The sequence below is a fragment of the Lytechinus variegatus genome, chromosome 2 (assembly GCF_018143015.1).
Source record: "Lytechinus variegatus isolate NC3 chromosome 2, Lvar_3.0, whole genome shotgun sequence".
Taxonomy (NCBI): Eukaryota; Metazoa; Echinodermata; class Echinoidea; order Temnopleuroida; family Toxopneustidae; genus Lytechinus; species Lytechinus variegatus.
This window is the reverse complement of record NC_054741.1, coordinates 66312788-66334776: the sequence shown is the minus strand read 5'-3', so window position 1 is coordinate 66334776 and position 21989 is coordinate 66312788. Positions and strand designations below refer to the sequence as shown.

General features: G+C 35.6%; 1 protein-coding gene across 1 annotated transcript; it reads left to right on the top strand.

Annotated features, from left to right (window-relative positions):
- Positions 1-228: 228 nt before the first annotated feature.
- LOC121408707 (meiotic nuclear division protein 1 homolog) lies at positions 229-21966 on the top strand. Its single transcript, XM_041600312.1, has 7 exons — positions 229-348; positions 6536-6601; positions 7298-7355; positions 12530-12645; positions 13385-13492; positions 14090-14249; positions 20705-21966. Exons 1-7 carry the CDS (start codon positions 235-237, stop codon positions 20809-20811), a joined length of 729 nt encoding a protein of 242 aa, XP_041456246.1. The 5' UTR covers positions 229-234; the 3' UTR covers positions 20812-21966.
- Positions 21967-21989: the final 23 nt, after the last annotated feature.

The following is a 21989-nucleotide window of genomic DNA, read 5'->3' as shown; positions in this document are numbered from 1 at the left end:
GTGACCATTTTGTATGTATCAATTCCAAACTCAGTTGTTGCAATTGTATCGGATGGTCCGATTTCTTAATTTTTAAACTTAATTCAGTAGATATAACTGGTGGACAAAATAACCAAGGGGGAAAGGCTGGAGAAATAATATTTTCAATACTGATTTCTTTTCCTATCTTGGATTGAAGCCTATAACCAAACGGTTTACTAACGTTCTTACCTTTAAGATAATCGAACTGCCAACATGATAACTATGGCGTTCCATACTACAGGAATCGCGCGAGACTCGAATTTGTCGAAAAAGGATACCGCAAAGAGAAGACGGCCAAGGCAAACAAGGCCCAGTTTTACAAAAATGGTGAGTATTTCACATTATGTTAATAGCACAGCAAATAACAAAAATACGGAATTATCTTATCAAAGGCTTGAATAGTACGGTAGTGGCCTCAAAAGTATTAAAGATCTCTGCGAGAATTCTCGTTGCTTTGTCTCCGTCTCCACATCGATCCAGCCGCAGTGAATCACCATCCATCCGTGCCCTGGCCATGGACTTGGTCAATAACTCAGGGAGCTCCGGCCCGCGAAGCGGCGCGCGGCGGAGCCCAACACTCGTCCGTGTAATATTATTAGGCAGATCAATACTGTTCAAAATGGGGTCGCAATAGGATAGGCACGTATTGTATTACCGGACACTATCATATATATCTTACGGTACGAAATCAATTTCGCTCCGTAAGACTTCCGCAGTTCAATTTAATCACAGATAAATTCAAAGAACAAGATCAGTAGCATAACCTTGTTCATTGAATGAGTGATCAGTAGAGGCGCAAGGCCAAGGCCAATATTGGAGACTGTCTCCAATGTAGGAAATTATCTCCAATATCAGAGACTTTTGTAAAGAATTTGGGTATCCAATTTCAGAGACAGTCTCCAGTTTTGGAGACTAATTTCCTTTGTTTACATTTGCGGCAAAAGGATTACCTTGGGCTTGGCGGCAAATAAAAATGTGATAAGCAGATTCCTCATGAAAAATTACCCCTTTTCACCATCTACTTAAAAAATTCACCTCTAGGCCTACTTTTGTTTTGATAAGGATTTTAGTTGTCAATCACACACAAAACAAATGGGCTTCTGACCTCAGTGAGACAAAATTTTGGGTGGAAAAATCATGTTTTTGTTGGTGTTGTTTCTTTTGTCCTTTTGCAAAGCAAGTCTCCAATGTGGGAGATTGTCTCCCCTATTGGAGAGAGTCTCCCATATTGGCTGTGCGCCTCTACTGAAGATTGCAAAAACAAGGCGAAAAAATCAAACTTTTACCTTATTTTTCTCTAAAATGACAGAAAATGCTTAAAATATCATATAGGGCCTAACATAGTTTTGCATTAACAATTGATTCCAACTGATCTATTTTCTGATGGAAATACGGACCTAATTATTTGCCGAATTTCAATCTGGTCCGCTCCATCGCTCAGACCGTCGACTGTCGCGGCTAGTCATGCTAGTTCACAAGGTACCCGGTACCCCGGCCATGCACGAGGTTTATCGTGCATAGAGAGCCGTCGATAGAACTTGATGTCTGAGGGTCACGATATGAACGAGAATACTGGAAAGTGCCATATCGAACGCGCAATAATAAAAAAAAAATGAAATTAGTTTATAGCAAACACAAATTTATTACAAAGATCTGCTCAGAAGCAATATAAGAAAGCAGACAAAAACTTAGAATTTACTCATGATATATGATATATTATGAAAAAATCACATGCAATTCTTTCTTACATCATCATAATCAAGAATATTTTGACCCATCCGGCGCGCGTCCGGAAATATTATGATGTAATTTGTCACGCAAGAAAATAATTGTTTTTCGCGAAGGGGTATGCGGCAAGTGCGGTGCAAAGAAAACAGTTGGAAAATATAAAATTATTTCATCATATGGGCAATTCCACAGGTTGGTGGACATGAGCTTAAAAATTCAAATTCAATATTTTCTTGAATTTTTTAATACTTTAAGTCCTTCATACATGATAGTTTCAGGAACAAGAAATAAAAAGTTTATTTTCATATCATGTATACTTTGGAAAAAAAATTGTCAAAAGTTGTGTCTTCCATTGTGTACCAAAATACAAGAAAAATAGTGAAAAATGAAATATGCCTTATTACCATTTTGTTGTTGCAACAACATGCCACTTTATATATTTCTGAAGTTTAGAAGAGTCAAATTACTTAAAATACACAACCGCTTTTCAAGTAAATTTGTAGTACTCATTCAAAAATAAATATTGCAACCTGCTCAGGTGATGTAACGTGAGTAACCGAAAAAGCTGACTTTGTTTTCTGAGAGAAAAATTCTTCACAGTTAATTGGTGGGATTTTAAATTCTCTTCCTTCAAACAATCTTTGATACAGTGATGACTATCAAAATCATTAAAAAGTACAATTTTTTTATAAAATTGATGAAGAAAAACTGTAACGTGAGTAACTTTGTAACGTGAGTAACCATCATGTAATGTGAGTAACCAGTAAAAATTATTCAGTTCGGTAACATTTTCTGTGGGATGTCAAGTTTTAAGTCTCATAGTGAGTTGTGAAGTTATTTTTGATTAATTAAAAGCAAAATGAGGGTACACCTCTTTGATGTGACTCTTTGTTCATCAAAATATCAGTGGTCATACAATCACACAAAAAAATTGAATATTAGTAGAAGTATTCACAATGCGAGAGTGCATTAGTAAGACTTGGTTTTGATTAACCAAACTTTAAAGAGTGTTTGAACAACACATTGAATGCCCTTACCTGTAACCCTATCTAGGCCGGGGTATTTTGGGAGTTGATATGGCCCGGGGGAGGGCTCCCAGGCTCCCCTTGAGATCTCGGCCATTGGCCGCACTATCACGCCGAAAATTTGCGTTCAGGTTGTCTTGGACATAATCTACAATACTATACAGTAATTTATTTCATGCAAATTGGTATTGAGCGATTATGCTAATTTATGCATAATTAGTAAGCGAAATCATACTTTTCCCTCCTACTCCCTAATAAAGCTCCAATTGTTCCAATATTTGGTATAAAATCTCTTTTAGATGTTCCTAGCAATGAATTTTACACACATTATTGAATTTTTAATGACATGTGTGTTGTTAACCATACATGGACAAAATGTAACGTGAGTAACCGTAACGTGAGTAACCATATTATCTGCACCCCAAGTAAAAACCATGTGTTCTTTATTTTTTAATTATATAGTATATACAAAGTTTGTCTCCCTAATATACTTCTTTGAAATGGATATAATCAACTTTCATAAAAGCCTTGTATGAGGAGACTTTTCACTTATGTCGACTTTTCATTTTATGCATGTCCAAATCATGTAACGTGAGTAACCGACACATTCCAAAGATTTGCCAGGAGCACAATAGAATTTCCCAAGTTTTGTTTTTATACGAAGGATAGTCAGACTGTGTACTTTGTTGTGATAAGGAGATGTTTAGTTCCTATCAATAATAATGGAGTTACAGCTCCAAGTATGAGTCAAGGTGTCTCCAAATGTAACGTGAGTAACCGTGGAATAGCCCATATTCATAATTTTCAGAATATTTGGAATAGCAAGTGATAATTTTTTCTTGATTGTATTTCCTCTAGTTGTCATTTTTAAAGCACTGAAATAAAAGTGTTCGGCAGTAGGATACACTGCCATATATTGCACCTGCCGGTCCCCGGTACTACAATACTGCAAGAATCTTCAGGATTGAAGGAGGCAGTCAGTGTAGCAAGTTGAAACCTATTTTTGATCGACCTGTCCAGATGATCAATTTTGGTAATGCCATAGGGCCTAGGCTATGCCTGGCATAGGCTATATAGTCATTTGGAAAAATTTGTAAGCAAAGTTTCATCAATTTTTAGTACAAAATGTCAAAAAATATAAAGTCTATTAAAGAACAAAACAGAAGATGATTACAACTAGCCTATTGAATTTATATTCTTTGTGTAATCCAAAGACAAAAAAGAAGGCTTCAAAAATATAAAGTGTCCGGACACCCGACCCCCCCATCCTACATCTAGATCTACATGATTTATTTATTATTTTGTTTATTTTGAATGCTAATGTTAGTATGTATTGCGACCCCATTCTACCTAGCCAGGAGGCTTCTAGAGAGTAAACATCATTTACTAACGTAAGGTTACTCTCAATGAAGCCAGGTCTTCCTTTCTATTCATTTGCGTGTACCATAAAAAAACCTGAAACTTTTGCCTCTGAGATTTGTACTTTCTTTCTTAAAGATTTACTCTAGCCCTAAATCATGTACATTATGCAACTCCATTTCCAACATTTCTACTCTGGATTTTATTTTTAAACAAGAATTCATCCAAAAAATGAGAAAAATATCATGAAAAGACGGAGACGGAAGAGACTTGCCCAATGTTTACGTCGCCATCTTATTTCCCCAACGCCATCTTTTCTTCCCCAACGTTACGCAACGCAAGCGTTTTTTAAGATAGAAATCACGTAAATGTTTGTGATTTTAGTTTTTGAGCGCTCTTGTGAATACAAAAGTTACCGCCAAGTTTCTAATGAAAAATAAATTGCAACTGTACAGAAATTATTATTTTTGGTAAAAAAAGTGATATTTTAATGATCTTTTAAATTGTGTGCTGTGTACAGCATAGGCATACCATAGACCTGTAGATTCCCCACAGGCAGGATGGTAATGAACCCTTGAGTGGGCCTAGCCTTGCCCTTGAGACTCCGTCAGTCTGCGAATCATATTTTTTTAAAATGATTTTTATATTGTCATTTGATCACAAAGCCTTGAACCGCCTCTCATATAGGGACACATGTAAACAAATATGGATTTCCCTAGGAAATCCATCATTGAAGATAGAAATCACGTAAATGTTTGTGATTTTAGTTTTTACTTATCTTTACACCTTCATTTGCCTAATGCGTATGAAGGTTCAAAAAATTTAAAACGATAAAAAAATTGGAGGTTTCTTACTTTCTTACCAGATTGATCTTGTGTAGATCCCTTTTGTACACAAAGCAAATACAATGGGCTTGAACCGCTTATGTATGACGTACCTTCGATTAACAATGTTACAAAATTGATAAAAGTTATTATATAACAAATAATGAAATTTGAAACTTGATCAAAAATAATTATATTAATTGTTTATAATCACGTATTAGATTTGATTATTTGTTAATATTGTTACGATACTGCAACAAATAACAAGTGTTTAATTTCTTCTTTGTGTTTAATTTCCTCTTTTTTTTATTACAGGAAATAATTATACATAAATAAAACAAATAATGATCTTACATAAATCTCTTGAAGTGTCCGATGTAAAATCCCGAAGTGATGATGCTATATCCAAGTAATAATCCAAATGATAAAAATCCCAGTTGACTGGCGAAAATTCACAATGATGGCGATGATGAAACTGAGGTTGAAGTCCGATGAATAATAAGAGTCACTGCAACGAGTTGAAATGTCCGTGAAGACGATGTTGATGATGATTAACAGTCAATTTCAGCAATCCATGGGTTGAAGCGTGTTCATTGAACAGGTTGATGATGTTGATGATCTCGATGAGAACTGATAATTTCTCAAAATAACTGCAAACAGTTCATTGATGCATAAACTGCTCTGATCTGATCTGGTGAAGTGATCTCATATGATGTGATGTGATCTCCTGCTCTCATATGATGTGATGGTGTGATCTAATATGATGTGATGAATCTTGAAGAATCCGCCAGCTTTATATAGTTTGCAGCTATTCTTCTAGAACTCACTATTAAGGAAGGTTCTAGCATTTTCTTTAAAAAAACTTTCTCCTTTCAGGAGCAGTCAAAATCCAGAACACTCTTGAATGACCTCATTGAAATCAAGAGTGTCAATAACATAGCTAAGCCTATTGTTCCTAATCTCTATTCAGAAATAACAATACAACTCCTTGGCCTTTTAAATAGGCAAGGCCTGCATAATAAAAAGACATTCTTGAATGTTCTTTACAATTCTTGGCTATCCTTAAAGGGAAATAACTAATAGATGAATGTAATTGCTTTTAAAATTCTTTTACAATTATTCTTATATGTAACAATATAATGATTGGTATCTATAAATTATCTAAAATATAAAAATATAAAAAATATCTATAAAAGTTATATCAACATGATATACATGTACAGTGGTACCCAAAAGTGAGCCTCACCAGAAAAAGGAACATATTTAAAGTGTTCAAGTTCTGCCATGTTTCATATAATGATATCAGATTATATTAAAGTATTTATTTATTTTTTTTTTCTCTGGATTCGCCACAAACATTACAGTGTTGTTGTCTACATTCAATACTTGGCATGAATGGGTGCATTTTGTAGTAGAGTTCACAAACTTTTGAGAGCAACTGTACCTAGTTAATTTTTTGTTATTTATTCATGTTAACTTTGGAAGCCTGTTATATCATGTTCCTTTATAGTGTTATAGATACTTAGATGACTGCTGTTATTTATTATATGCTTTTTTGTCTCAATTTTTACTATGTAGTCTAAGAAACGTGGACTCAGTTTGGAGGAAAAGAGGCAGAGGATGCAAGAGATATTTTTTGATAAGGTATGTTAATGCAATTTTAGATCTAATTTAATATTGATAAGTGTACCGTGTAAATTCAGAAGTAATGGACCATTCCATTTCACATTTATTTGAATTTTCATCATGTATCATTTATCTGTTTAATGCAAAGTGTTGACAAAGATTTTACATTATGTCAAATCAGTTCTTATCACCATCATAAAAGAAAACTTGAGAATTACTCTATGGCTGTCACAAACACATCGCTGGATGCTATACTTCAAAGTTTGAACACTTGATGAAAGAATAATCAGTGTTTAGAAGAAGGGGTAGGGGTACATCCTTTACAAATTTGCCCACGAGTTCACATTTGAAAATCAATCAAAAGCACTTTTAGAATTCTTTTTTTTGGGGGGGGGTTGAAGAGGGTTCACATATCAGCAATAGGTTGGCTGTCACAGTCATATAAATAAAACCAAGAATGTTTGTTGGAATGTATGTAGTCATTATTTATTTATAGGATTGTTTTATCATCAACATCCAGAGTTTACAATAGCTCACCTTGACTAGAAAACAGTGATTTAGAGAAAAGTTTATTCACAACTCACAAAATACATAAGTGCCTCATTGACCTTATATTGATAACTTTTCTCAAAATCAACATTTTAAAGCCTTCTTTTTGTCAATGCCCAATATGCATATTCAACCTTCAAGGCTTGCCTTATATCTTTCTTGCAGAAAGGTGTATTCCAGCTGAAAGAAATTGAGAAAATAGCACCTAAGGAAAAGGGTATAAGTAAGTATTACGTGTGTATTAGAATTTGTATGCTTCAAATGCTTATATTCAGTCCTACAAAAAAACGGAACCCAGATTTAGCGATGATTTATCATAACTTAATACAACAGAAAAATGACCTACCAATGTAAAGCTTAGAATCTCCTCTTTCATCTCAAATTACTGAGATTATCCTCATCTACACATGAGTGAGCAAAAACAATTTGAAGACAGGATACCAAAAACTCATTTGGCGGGGGTATCTGAATTTCAAAAAGAAAATCACATGCCTATAAAGTCGTCAATATATGCTCTGTTATTTGATACCTTATTCAGAGCATGATCGGTTAAGGGTTCGCATTGAGGTGAAATTTTTTTTTTAAGGTACTTTTATCAAATTTGCTTTTAAAATAATCTTTGATATCTCAGGTTTCAAAAAACTAAGTTTCATGAAGATTGATGATTCCGAAAGTACCGGAATAGTCCATTTTATTCGTGGGGGTGCTGCTACCTCTCATCACGGACGGACATTTTTACTCAAATTAAATTCACTCTAGTTTTATTGTTTTTAAAGTTACTCTAATTTGGTTTGGATGTTCTTGCACTCTGAACATTTCTCTATTATCAGACATAATATCGTAGAAAAAAAATATTGGGAACTAATTTTTTTTGGTAGGTGTTAACATTTCCATTTTGAAATTTCCGTCCGTGATGGAAAAAAAGATGAAAAGTTTTTTTATTCTTTATCAGAGTAGAAATAAAAAATAAAAAGGTTTAGAGGTATCTCTCTTAACACTGTACATTATTTTATTTGAACATGGCTAAAATCCATACATTTTATCCATATCATAAAGTCAGTCAAAAATGATCACGGACGGACATTAATTTGATCACGGACGGACAAAGTTAATTCACTCAAATTCATTTCACTCTAGTTTTATTGTCTTCAAAGTTACTCCAATTTTTTTAATGGTCTTGCACTCTGAACATTAATCTATCATCAAACATAAATTAGTAGGAAAAAATATGGGAAGTAAACTTTCCTTGTAGATGTTAACATTTCCGTCCGTCCGTGATGAAATTAATGTCCGTCCGTGATCATTTTTATTAGGATAATGTCTATGGACTCAGCTTTTTATTCTTTATCAGAATAGAAACAGAAATAAAAGTGTGTAGAAGTATTTCACTGGACACTGTTCATCATTTTATTTGAACATAGCTAAAATCCATACATTTTGTGCATTTAATAAATCAATGAAAAATGATCACGGACGGACATTAATTTCATCACGGACGGACGAGTGAAATACTTGTGGAAAGATTCATATATGCAAATGAGAAACTTTGCTGAGCAGATTATGAGTTTAATTTTAGCTTCTAATTGCAGTGAAAAATGGCTCTGAGAATTATTCAGAACTCAAATGGAATAAGCCTACAACTCTTCACAATTTTTTGTGATATCTTTGTTTGGCCGTTATTGGGGCTATATTGTTGTCAGGAAAATTGTTAAGCATTATTGGAATGCAGATAGAGTTGAAAAGCTGCATGTATGTATATGCCAAAAAAGCGGGAAACAAAGTATGGCAAGAACAAGTCCAAAGCTGTAGATTTCATCAATTCAAGCTTGCAGAAAGTGATGGAGAAGAAGTAGAATGCAATGCATAATCTGATAAGCAGAAAAATCAATTTTTCCATGTACAAACTTATGGATTCACAATGCTTCTAACAGAACATAGGTTTGTGAAAATTACATGAATACCTTTTTTCGAAGTCCATTTTGGAGCTAATTTTAAGCAAATCGCTTATCTGGTAAACTGTGAAAATGCATAAAGCTTGCAATGTAGTGTTTAGAAGTTAAGCTTTGGATTGGAATATCAATTTCAATTTTGGATTCGGTCAGGGCCTAAATACATGAGGGCTGTTGATGTTATGGGGTGTCTCCGCTTTGATATACAGTATGCAAAAGATGGATTTAAAGAGAGCCCCTGACAAGTGTTGATCCAACAAACAAGCATAAGGATCAGTGACCTGTTAATCTTTTAGATTTAGTTTTTGGACCTTAAAAAAACATCTTTAGGCGGTGCTGCACCATCCCGAGTTTGCTCAATCTCGAGATTTTAGCCCGATCAGCCCTCTTCGCGATTAATCTCGAGATTCAAGAAACCCCGTCTCCACCATCGCACGAAGAGCGATTCTTGCTCGAGCGAGGCGCAACAAGCCCGATATTCCGAGCATGCGCACTTTCGATCTTGGAGTTTCAACGGCCCGCGCTTTTGAATAACTTCCCGCGATACGCAATCAAGTGCATGTTGTACTCTTAGCTTTTCACTAGCACTTTCGCCGAATTCGACCGTTGTTATGCAACAATCCTCTCAGCTCAGCCGCGCTATAACATAATTATAAGCGAGTGAAGTATTCTTCGTTTAATATGATGGCGGAGGAGGCAACGACAAGGGGGGGGAGAGGAGGAAAGAAATGCTATTTGCTCACATTTTGCGAAGGAATAAGACGACACTGCTGTCAGTATTGTTATTGACTATGACCATCGTCGATAATGAGCACCTCCCCATCGGTCTGGTCTCTCCCAAAATCCATTCACTGGGGGGCTGGACACCATCGTTGCTGATTGGGGAATTGATGAACGCTATTCGCGATAAAGTTGACTTTCGCATGCATTCAGTACAATCACGATGTGTTTATGTTTTGACCAAGGCGGAAATGGAAAGCGAATTGCATTATGGACTGAAGGTCATGAATAAATTAACCCGAGTCCAAACCCGAGTGCGTCTGCACCTACGAATTAGCGCGATAATTCGTAAATAGCGCGCTATTTTGCAAATAAACCCGAGTTGACTTGGGATTGCAATCTCGAGATTAATCCTACGAACTAGCGCGATAATTGCGTCTGCATTACAAACAATCTCGAGATTTTTCAGATCGGGATAATTTGCCGGATCAGAAATAGCGCGCTAATTTGAAAACTCGGGATGGTGCAGACGGCCCTTTTGCTCTTGGAAAATTAATGCCTAAAATCATCATGATCATAAAAATACTTGTATCAACATGATCAATAATCAACAAGCTGTTGATTTTGAACCTACTTGTATTCTACACTTTAAAAAGACAATAGGGGAAGGCGGGGTAAGTTGTGACACTTTTTGCATTTTGCACGTTAGAATTGATATGACTAGTAATATTGTAGAAATAAGTACCTTACCTTTAAATTTGATTCTTGGGAAATATTTTTCACCTATATATAACTTTCTACCCCCACGCTGAATGTCATTGTGACCTTTGAAAAAAAGGATGTCAAATTGCTCAACTTGCCCCATCTGTGGGGTAAGTTGTGCCATCGTCTGGGGTAAGTTGAGCCACAAAAACTATGTAAAAAATGTATGCGGGAAGAACCAGGATGTTAATTTTTTATTTAAAGTCTTTTCACTTGCTAATTCTCTATGAATACTAACATCTTCTGAAAGTAAAAGGACTGTCATGTGAATTTGCTCCTTTCTGCCTGCATATCAATGGCTTTTTACGTTTTTTATTTTGTACATCACCTATTCTTTACGTTCGATTTTGACAAGAAATGTGTTAAGAGCAATCGTATGTCTAGATTATACTGTGCGTCTAGCATAGAAATCAAGTTGCTACATCTTAAATCAAGTTGCAGCAACTTGATTGAAGTTGTAGCAACTTGATTGTGCAACTAGTACTGTTTAATATTATTAAAATATGTACAAATCATCAAAACAATTGCATTTGTTTACCAAAAAAGTACTAAGAACTTTTTACAGAGTACTTCCATTGTATTTTAATTGTGTCCGTCCGTGATGTCCGTCCATGATGTCCGTCCGTGATGGAAAATATTTGCAATTCTCTCGGAAGTTTGATATTGGTTAAGAATTCAATATGCTGAACATAGAAGCTAACATACCCAAGTGTTAGGTGCATTAACAATAATTGGTCCATGTAAAGCTGTTTAGATAGAAACAATAAAAATGTACAAAAATTCTAAAAACCACATTTCTATCTTGTCCGTCCGTGATATGGCACATTTAGTGGATACCTGTGTTTGTAGGTAACCATGGCAACAAACTTTTTTAATCATTCAGCATACTATGTCCTACCCTTCACTATAAAACACAAAGGAACCTTGTTCATCTTATTCCTAATTTGTTACAAGCCTTCAAAACTTTCAAAATCTATCAAATGTCCGTCCGTGATGAACCGATCATGCTCTTCACAGAAAATGGCCAAGAAGTAAAAAAGTTCTGTTTTCTCGAAACAATGCTTGTATTTCCATAATTTCATTAAATAAACGTGTTTGCAGCTGTTTCGCACAGAAGCTATCACAAGGTTAACAAAAGAGTGACCGTCTTCATGAATGGCTGATCGTCAAAGCGATTGACCACGCGAGCCTGTAATACCTCTTCATTTTATGAAATTATTGAAATTCAAGCCTTGTTTCAAATAACCAGAATTTTGTTATGTTTTTTACCATTTTCTGTAATTGAGGTATCAAATTAAAGAGCAGATATTGAACTTTTTTAAATTGTGGTTTACTTTCTGAAACCCAGATACAGCCTGCCAAGTGACTTTTTGGTATCCCCTTTTCAAATTGTTTTTGCTCACTCATGCATGAATGAGAAATAAACTAAGAAATTTGAGATGACAGAGGAGATTCTAAGCTTTGCAATGGTGTGTCATTTGTCTATTGTATTTGTGATTAATTTATGATAACTCATCAATAAATCTTGGCTTCGTTCTTTGCGGAACGCACTGTATATTGGGTGTAATCTCAGATAAATTAACTGGACGTGTATGTTTCATTTAGGAAATGTTTTAATTCCCTTTTTGAGTACTGTGATAGACTTGATACATGCTACCAAATGAGTTGTTTCAACTTGCAATTGTGCTTCTTTCGACCAATGAGAATGAAGGGTTAAACATAGAAAAGAAAAGGGTCATCTAAATTATACATTGTCCAAATACTATGATAAATCTCAGACCCTCACTCACCTAGTCAATAGGCAAGCAATCCCTTGAGCTGCCAATGTACATCACATGTCGATCCTTGGTATTAGCTTTGATTATTAGAAGATTTTATCTTGTTAATTTGTATTCTATCGTATTTGCTATAACCAGCGATTCACAGGCGGATTACAATATTGTCTTGTCCTATATTTTGCTTGCAGCCCCTATGGCAGTTAAAGATGTACTCCAAAGCCTTGTAGATGATGGATTGGTGGACTCTGATAGGATAGGAACGTCAAATTACTTCTGGGCCTTCCCGAGTAAGGCTAGCCAAGTGGTAAGTGGTTCTCCGGCCTACATGAACACACACTCACATGCATGCTCTAAACTTTGAACTCTATTTCATAATCACATCTAAGATCTTAAGAAGTTCAGGAAATCTAAAGGGCAAATGTAGAAATGCCACTCAGTACAGGTTCCATAACTTTTGGGTTAAGTGTTGAAGGGATAAAGTCCCAACAAAGACCCTACCCCCTCAACCCCCCCCCCCCCCCTTGTCACTATTATGGTTTGAGATGATTATTCTGTAGATTGAGGTACAAGAAAAGACCAGAAAAGACTCACAATTCTCCTTTACTTTTTTTTTTACTTTATTTTGTCACAAAACAATTAAACCACACATAAAACTAGTCATATGTATTGTACAATGAGGACCTGCCCCCAAAGGTTTTCAATTACTGAAACATTAGGGGAGGGGGAGAATGAAGAGTGTAAAAGTATGAGGTCTGGATCATGTCGAAAAAAGATTTAGACTTTGCCTTTACATTATCTCCCCCCCCCCCTAGGCGGCGGAAGCGGGGGGGACGTGTCCCCCCTAAATTTGCCTACGTCTTCCCTAAAATTTTATGGTTGAGAACCTTTTTTTGGGGGGGGCTTGTCAAAAAAATTTTTGTTGTCCCCTCCTTCTGCCGCCAATGCCCCCCCCCCACTCGCCCCCTCTAAAAATACCCTTGCTCCACCATTGAAACTAGTAGTTTCTATGTTCATTTCTGTTTTGATCATTCTTTTATTTGCAGAGAAAGAGGAAAATTCAAGATCTTACTAAAGCCCTGGATGAAAGTGAAAAGAAGCGGATATCCCTGGAGAAAACTGCAGCCAAGTCAACAGTGGGCAAAGAGGAATCTGTAAGTATTTTGAACTCTTTTACACATGTTAAGCCCCATGGACCAATCCCCATCAAATTGAGATTGTGGATATTTTTCTTCATGCTCCAATGAAGTATGATATAAAAAACGCTCACATGCAAACAAAATATTAGTGAAGTCAGTGCTTTAGTATTCATTACACAATTTTGTGTAATGTGAACCCTTTTGTTTTGCTGATACGCTAGAATGGAAGTAAAGAGTAAATTCACAAATGAACATCTAGAAAAAAAAATGGGAAGTGTTCACTGACCAATGAGTACAGATTTTTTCATTTTCAAGTCAAGATCTGTTCAAAGTAGCTGTGAGATATTATGTGATTGCTCAGTTTTTTTAAAATGTGCTTTGAGATAGCTAAAACTAATTTTGTGGGGGGTTTTCATACATTTTGAAAAGGCAGTTCATCACTTTTAAATATGGATGAGGTTTTCACTGAATTCTTTTTTACTGTAATCTATAAAAGTGCTTGAATCAATGGCGAAGTTTTCCTGGAACAGTTATATCCAAAGATAGGATGGTATTATGATAAAGAAATCCACTTCCCTATATACTATTTTTTTCTCTTTCTTTCCTAATAAGGATGAAAGGGCAGAACTTCTTAAGGTCTTGTCAGAAAATGAGACAGAGAATAGCAGGTTAGATGCTGAGTTAGAGCGATTTAGAGAATGTGACCCGGAAGTGATTGAGGAGGTCAAGGCAGAAACATTGGTTGCCAAGGAAGCAACAAACAGATGGACAGGTGAGGCATTAAGTTTTTAAGTTTTGCCAAACTCATGATGATATGAAATTTCAATTTGTTAGAGAAAAAAGCATACCCTCAAGTGAACTGTATGTTGATAAAAATCAGATCAATTATTTCTTTTATTAAGGTTTGGGGAAAATCCGTCAAAGAATAATATTAGTAAAATTTGTCAAGTTTCAATTTTGTAACTTCACTTGCAAAAGGAATTTCCCAATGTTGAAAATTGACCACAAACTGGATACTCGTGGAGACAATAATAGTTAGACACATTATTTCATACATGCTTCTGTTTATTTAAAAAAGAGATAATGAACCATCAAAACTGCAATGTATGGAATTTATACCACATGACATACAGGTGATGTTCTTCCACATGAGACCACCAAATTGATGAATTCCAACCTCATTACTCCCTATTTTTTGATAAGTTTTCATCAAACTTTATTATTAGGTTTGTCTCATTTTCCTGTTTTTTTTAACCTATTTGATGACAGGAAGTACTTCCTCTGTTGACTGAAAGGTCAAGTCTACCCCAACAAAAAAGTTGATTTGAATAAAAATAAAAAAATTAAACAAGCATAAAACTGAAAATTTCATGGAAATTTTATCGAAAATGAGAGATTTATGACATTTTGAAGTTTTGCTTTAATTACACACAGCAGTTATATGCACATCCTGGTCAGTGTGCAAATGAGGTGACTGATGATGTCACCCACTGACTATTTCTTTTGTATTTTATTATATAAAATATTCTGATTTTCTCTTCATTATCCTGTGAAACAAAGTTTTGTTCCTCCCAGAACATGTAGAATTACCATTGTTCAACATTTTAGGGTTCAGTCAAGTAAATCGGTGTTGTGCTTGTTCAATTTTTCTCTATTCGAATCAATATTTTTTCTGAAGTTCACTTGACCCTGCCTTTAACAGTCTGGTCAGTTAGCGAAATTATGTTGACACGGTGGACAAAAGCGTGATTTTTCTCCAGACCTTTGTTTATGTATAAGAATTAAGAATGGGGAATGCTCAAAAAAATCTGGCTGCAGGAACAGTGAAAAAATGGGTGAAAATGTCAGAATTTATGAGTTCAGATTTTTCTGATATATAGACTAGCGCTAGTGCAAAACTCAATAGCAGTGCATTATTTTGCATTGGATTAGTTCTTGAATTCAGACCCTTTTTGAACAGATCTTCTGTTTGTCCTCGCATCTCAATGCACCAAATATCTGAATGAAGATGCTAACCAAGTCGAAGGGTGACGGTGGAGGGGTTGAATGTTGGTGTGTATGCACATATTTTGGTCTTAGGGAAAGGTGTGCAAGACACATTTTTTGCATGTGTTGGAAATTGTGTTGCCATGGTAACAGCGTATTATTGCAAAAATAATGTAAAAATCTTGCAGTTAGAACCACTTATTTAACCTCTATTTTTAACCGATTCTCATGAAATTTGGCACACACATTGGTCTTGAGGTGAAGATGTCTAAGACACACTTTTGTGTGTCTTTCAGAAATCTTGTTGCCATGGTAACAACATATTATATGGTGAAAATTGGGAAAAAAAACTTACAATTCAAACTGCTTCATCAGTTTTCAATCAATTCTCATGAAATTTGGCACACACATTGGTATTGAAGTAAAGATGTACTAGGCACTTTTTTGTGTGTTTCAGAAACTGTGTTGTCATGGTAACAAAATATCATATGGCAAAATTTAGGTAAAAACTTGCAATTTGAACTACTTCATCAGTTTTGAACCAATTCTCATGAAATTTGGCTCACACATTGGCCTTGGGGTAAAGGTGTGCAAGAACCTTTTTTTTGCATTTGTCAGAGAGTGCATTACCAGGGCCACATATGATAGCCAGAAATGTAGGAAAACTTATTGTGGATCAAACTTCTTACCCTGTTATTAGTCAGTGCTCATAAAAATTGGAAGAAATATTCATCTTAGGGTAAAGATTCATATTAAATTCTAAATGTCTTCTCTGCGTTACAATGTGGAGGTATTAATCACCTTCATTAATATTTCTGGGTTTGGGGGGAAGGGGCAGGATTAGTCCTTTAAATCTGACGTCAAAGAAGGTTAAAGGCAGTGGCCATTAGAAACATAAAAATGATAAACACTCTTAAAAAACGCATCCCCTTAAGGGCATATAGGCTGGAGGTACACTGGGTGAATATGAAACCTTCTGCTGAACCAGAGGAGTTCCAACACTGGCAAGCAAAACAAAATGTGTACCCCTTCTACTTTCAACAGCTGATTTTCCAAACCTTAGTTCCACCTCCCCAAGATGTGCACCCCTCCCCATACCACTTTTAGTTCTACTTCCCCATGCTCAAACCAGTCTACACCTTTGTCCCTCAGGGGTCAATGCATTTTCAAAGCTAGACATTACTCTTTTTTGGGGGGGGGGGTCTTTAGAAAGTGACCTCATAAAAATTAGTTAAAGGATTATGACTAGGAACTTAACCCCCCCCCTCCCCCCGAAAAATCGGGGGCTGATATACTTTTTAGCAGAAAATGCCCCCCCCCCCCTTCAAAGGTAAGAAGAGTCCTTTGCACTTCAGACCATTCATTTGAAATTGAATGCATTTTGATTTGATGAAAAAATTGTTTACAGTACCCATGCAATTAACCATTGTTTATATTCTCATACTCAGTCTTTTATTCATATTCATATTCCGTTCCTACTCTTTCTTTTTAACTTTCACATCACTCTTGATTTTGAGCTTCACCATGCGATCTCCTGTTTCCTGTCTCTCTCTAAGTATATTTTTTCTGACATATTTTAAAGTGTACCTTTAATCATGCAACTAATTATAGAAATATATATACAAAATCTCTGCACTTTTTTTAGAAATTCACTTGCAAATCCATGACTCAGTAACATACCATATCAAAAATATACCTATGTGCACAATAGATCTTAGCCTTATATTTTCTTTCATTTAATTTTTTCAGTATATTTCTGTGACAGCCCCTGCTTCATGCTTCAAATAAAACATTGATTAATAGGACACCGGAAACATTTTTTTTTCAAAGCAGAATGTTTGAGGCTTTAAATTAATATGCTGAAGTGTAAAGGATTCCCCCCTTTTTTTTGGGGGGGGGGAGGGGGTTAAGTTCCTAGTCGTTATAATTTCCTTTTACTCTTTATGTGGCAATTTTCTAAAGCCCCCCCCAAAAAAAAAAAAATAAAAAATGTAAGGGGTGTTTTTTTTAAGAGTGTTTAAGTTCCTCGTAGTCATGGCCTTTAACCTTCTATATTTTTATGTTGTCAGTTTTTAAGGACCTTCTCCGCCCCCCCAAAAAAAAGCCTATAAATATTATTGAAGGTGATTAATACCCTGCGCTATTATATGACGTTATAAAGGTCATATAATATAAATGAAAAATCAGACAAGTTTATAGGTCAAAGTTTAGAACAATATCGGACAAACCATAACAAAGTTGTGAACATATTAAAGTTAAAAACATTGGTAATCACTATACCCATGAAGACTTCAAATTGACCGCACTTGGATGTCATAGTGATGTAAGAAGGCAAGGACCAGTCTTTCATGTACTGGAATAATAATTTAGCTAAAATTTCTTTTTTTCAAAAGTTTTACTTCAAATTATATCTTTCTTTCATGAGAACATAAAACATACTACCGGGTTTATATTACGGCCCCAATGGAATAGGGATTTAGGAGAAAACCAAAAATCCTGATAACTAAGTATTAGTCTTATGGGAAAGTTGTCCTTGCGGCCTCACCCCTTGTCATAATTTACTTACCCAGTTGCCAATTTGAATTCTACATACTAGTAGCCTTAGGGATCTTAATTTTAAAGCAGCCATAACTTTATTTTGCTTGTCCGATTTCTTTAAAACTTTCACTCTTATGTACAAGTTTCATGAATCAGATCCATAAACTTTCAAAGTTATGATGGTAATTCAACAGATACACCCAATTCGGCCAAAGTTCATTGACCTTTGACCTTGGACATGTGATCTGAAACGCGCACAGGATGTTCAGTGATACTTGATTACTCTAATGTCCAGGTTTAATGAACTAGACCAATAAACTTTCAAAGTTATGATGGTAATTCAACAGATACCCCGATTCGGCCAAAGTTCATTGACCCTAAATGACCTTTGACCTTAATCATGAGACCTGAAACTTGCACAAAATGTTCAGTGATGCTTGATTACTATTATGTCCAAGTTTCATGAATCAGATCCATAAACTTTCAAAGTTATGATGGGAATTCAACAGATATCCCCAATTTGGCCAAAGTTCATTGACCCTAAATGACCTTTGACCTTGGTCATGTGACGTGAAACTCATGCAGGATGTTCAGTGATACTTGATTAACCTTATGTCCAAGTTTCATGAACTAGGTCCATATATTTTCTAAGTTATGATGGTAATTCAACAGATACACCCAATTCGGCCAAAGTTCACTGACCTTTGACCTTGGTCATGTGACCTGAAACGCGCACAGGATGTTCAGTGACACTTGATTACTCTAATGTCCAAGTTTAACGAACTAGACCAATAAACTTTCAAAGTTATGATGGTAATTCAACAGATACCCCCGATTCGGCCAAAGTTCATTGACCCTAAATGACCTTTGACCTTAATCATGAGACCTGAAACTTGCACAAAATTTTCAGTGATGCTTGATTACTATTATGTCTAAGTTTCATGAATCAGATCCATAAACTTTCAAAGTTATGATGGGAATTCAATAGATATCCCCAATTTGGCCAAAGTTCATTGACCCTAAATGACCTTTGACCTTGGTCATGTGACGTGAAACTCATGCAGGATGTTCAGTGATACTTGATTAACCTTATGTCCAAGTTTCATGAACTAGGTCCATATATTTTCTAAGTTATGACATTTCAAAAACTTAACCTCAGGTTAAGATTTCGATGTTGAATCCTCCAACATGGTCTAAGTTCATTGACCCTAAATGACCTTTGACCTTGGTCATGTGACATGAAACTCTAATAGGATGTTCAGTAATACTTGATTAACCTTATGGCCAAGTTTTATTAACTAGGTCCATATACTTTCTAAGTTATGACGTCATTTCAAAAACTTAACCTCAGGTTAAGATTTGATGTTGACGCCGCCGCCGCCGCCGTCGGAAAAGCGGCGCCTATAGTCTCACTTTGCTTCGCAGGTGAGACAAAAAAAACTGATGAAGTAGTTCAAATTGCAAGGTTTTTACCTAAATTTTGCCATGTAATATGTTGTTCCCATGGCAATACAATTTTGGAAACACACACAAAAAGTGCCTTGTACATCTTTACTTCAATACCAATGTGTGTGCCAAATTTCATGAAAATTGATTGAAAACTGATGAAACAGTTTGAATTGTAAGGTTTTTTCCCCAATTTTCACCAGATAATATGTTGTTACCATGGCAACAAGATTTCTGAAAGACACACAAAAGTGTGTCTTAGACATCCTCACCTCAAGACCAATGTGTGTGCCAAATTTCATGAGAATCGGATGAAAACAGAGGAAGTAGTTCCAACTGCAAGATTTGTACCTTATTTTTGCAATGATACACTGTTACCATGGCAACACAATTTCCAACACATGCAAAAAATGTGTCTTGCACATCTTTCCCCCAAGACCAAAATATGTACATACACGCCAACATTCAACCCCTCCACCGTCACCCTTCGACTTGGTTAGCATCTTCATTCAGATATTTGGTGCATTGAGATGCGAGGACAAACAGAAGATCTGTTCAAAAAGGGTCTGAATTCAAGAACTAATCCAATGCAAAATAATGCACTGCTATTGAGTTTTGCACTAGCGCTAGTCTATATATCAGAAAAATCTGAACTCATAAATTCTGACATTTTCACCCATTTTTTCACTGTTCCTGCAGCCAGATTTTTTGGAGCATACCCCATTCTTAATTCTTATACATAAACTAAGGTCTGGAGAAAAAATCATGCTTTTGTCCACCGTGTCCACAAGTAGGGCATTTTTGACGCTAACAGACCAGACTATAATGTGTATTTAAACAAAATGCAATGCAATTAGCAGGCTACAAGTTTATTACAAATTTGCTAGGTAGAGTGTATTAGACAATTCAGACAATAAATATGCTTATAAATTATGGATGAATTTCAATTAATTCAGAAACTGCTTTAGTAAAAGAGGTAAAGGCAACCCTTTCAACAATCAATGTGCATTCACCAGTTTTCTGTTTTTCCTTGTTTTTGTGATTTTCAAAATATTACATCAACAGATATTCATTGCTTGGCTTTAAAGATTTTAAATGGATGCATTTCTGACAAAATGATAAAATGTGATTATTGAAAAATCTGGTCAATGAACCCAAACACCCACCTAAGCATTTGGTTTGATCATTATACACAATGAATGTGGCATGCATTGTGATATTTTCCTAATTTTCTTTGATTCATCATGCTTATTGCAGACAATGTATTCTCCATCAAGTCATGGTGTAAGAAGAAGTTCTGCTTGGAGGAGAAATTGCTGGATAAACAGTTTGGAATTCCTGAAGACTTCGACTACATTGACTGAGCGTGATCCTAATCAGCAGGTGGCAATGAAGAAAACAATACCAAAATCATTTCAGAGTCACTGAGAGGCGTGAATGTGACCATCAGGTCAGTGCAATATTCATGCCAAGTGTGCCGGAATTTACGAATGTTAGTTTGAACCAAGATTTGGTATGACGTTTACCAGGTGAATATGCACTAGCAAAACATGTTAGAATATAGAGGTATTCAGGAATATGTAGGCCTATGGACTACATGTACATGTATCATTGCTGTATTGCTAGCTGATTTTGACTGTTCTGAAATGTATCAGACTTTTTTTTCTACGTTTGATATATGTACATGTACTAACTATGTAACAAATTTCAGTCAAAGCAGTTTAGGCCAGCCCTTGCCTTTTTAAGGATTTTTTTTTATATTGGCGTAAAACCGCTGTCAGTAATGTAAAAGGCAGGAAGGCAGCTGAGGTGGGCCTTGTCACCATAGGCTTATCCAAGCCCTGGTTTAAAATCTCAAGGAACGGTAGACCAAGTGTCATCAAATATCTAGTTGATTATTTCAGGGATGCCACTTACAATGATCAAAGGTCTGAACATTATCTAGAATTAGACATTTCATACACAAACAATAAGTTTTGAAAAGTGACGTCTGTTACTTTTTCCATACATGTATACATAGGAATGCCTGATTTTTTTGGGTTTTTTTTGTTTTACCCGACAAGTATTTGCCAAAGACCGAAAGCAGTTAAAATGACACAAGTGTATGAGGGCAAATGAATTTTGTATGTCCATTCTTAATATCTTAGACCTTCTAGAATGTTTTCTCTTTGATTTGTATGTGTTATCAAATAGTTTGACAAACCCAGGGTTGAAGTTGGTAATCCGATTATTGTGTGGAATTTAGAGGGGAGAAATGGTCGCCAGAGGAAATGTCACAGAACCCTCAATACAGGCCATTCAATAAATGCATGTCATCAACTAAAAATCAAAAATACAGCTTAACCCTAAATCTTCCAGGGTATTTTGATTGTTGTCATTACCGGGGCGTGGGGGGGCATTATGGCCCCCCTTAAGATCTCAGCCACGGATTGTGCGATCACAACGAAAATTTGCAAAATGGTAGAGAATGACGTAATCTACGCAGTTGCATTAGTAAATTTCGCTGAATTCATATATTTTCATTGTATATGAATTATTTTGA

Bases quoted from the DNA above. Each gene is read 5' to 3' on its own strand.
- LOC121408707 (XM_041600312.1), top strand. From the start codon at position 235: ATGATAACTATGGCGTTCCATACTACAGGAATCGCGCGAGACTCGAAT. The intron at 6,602-7,297 runs GTATGTTAATGC...TCTTTCTTGCAG, and splicing joins AAGAGATATTTTTTGATAAG to AAAGGTGTATTCCAGCTGAA. The intron at 14,250-20,704 runs GTGAGGCATTAA...TGCTTATTGCAG, and splicing joins AGCAACAAACAGATGGACAG to ACAATGTATTCTCCATCAAG.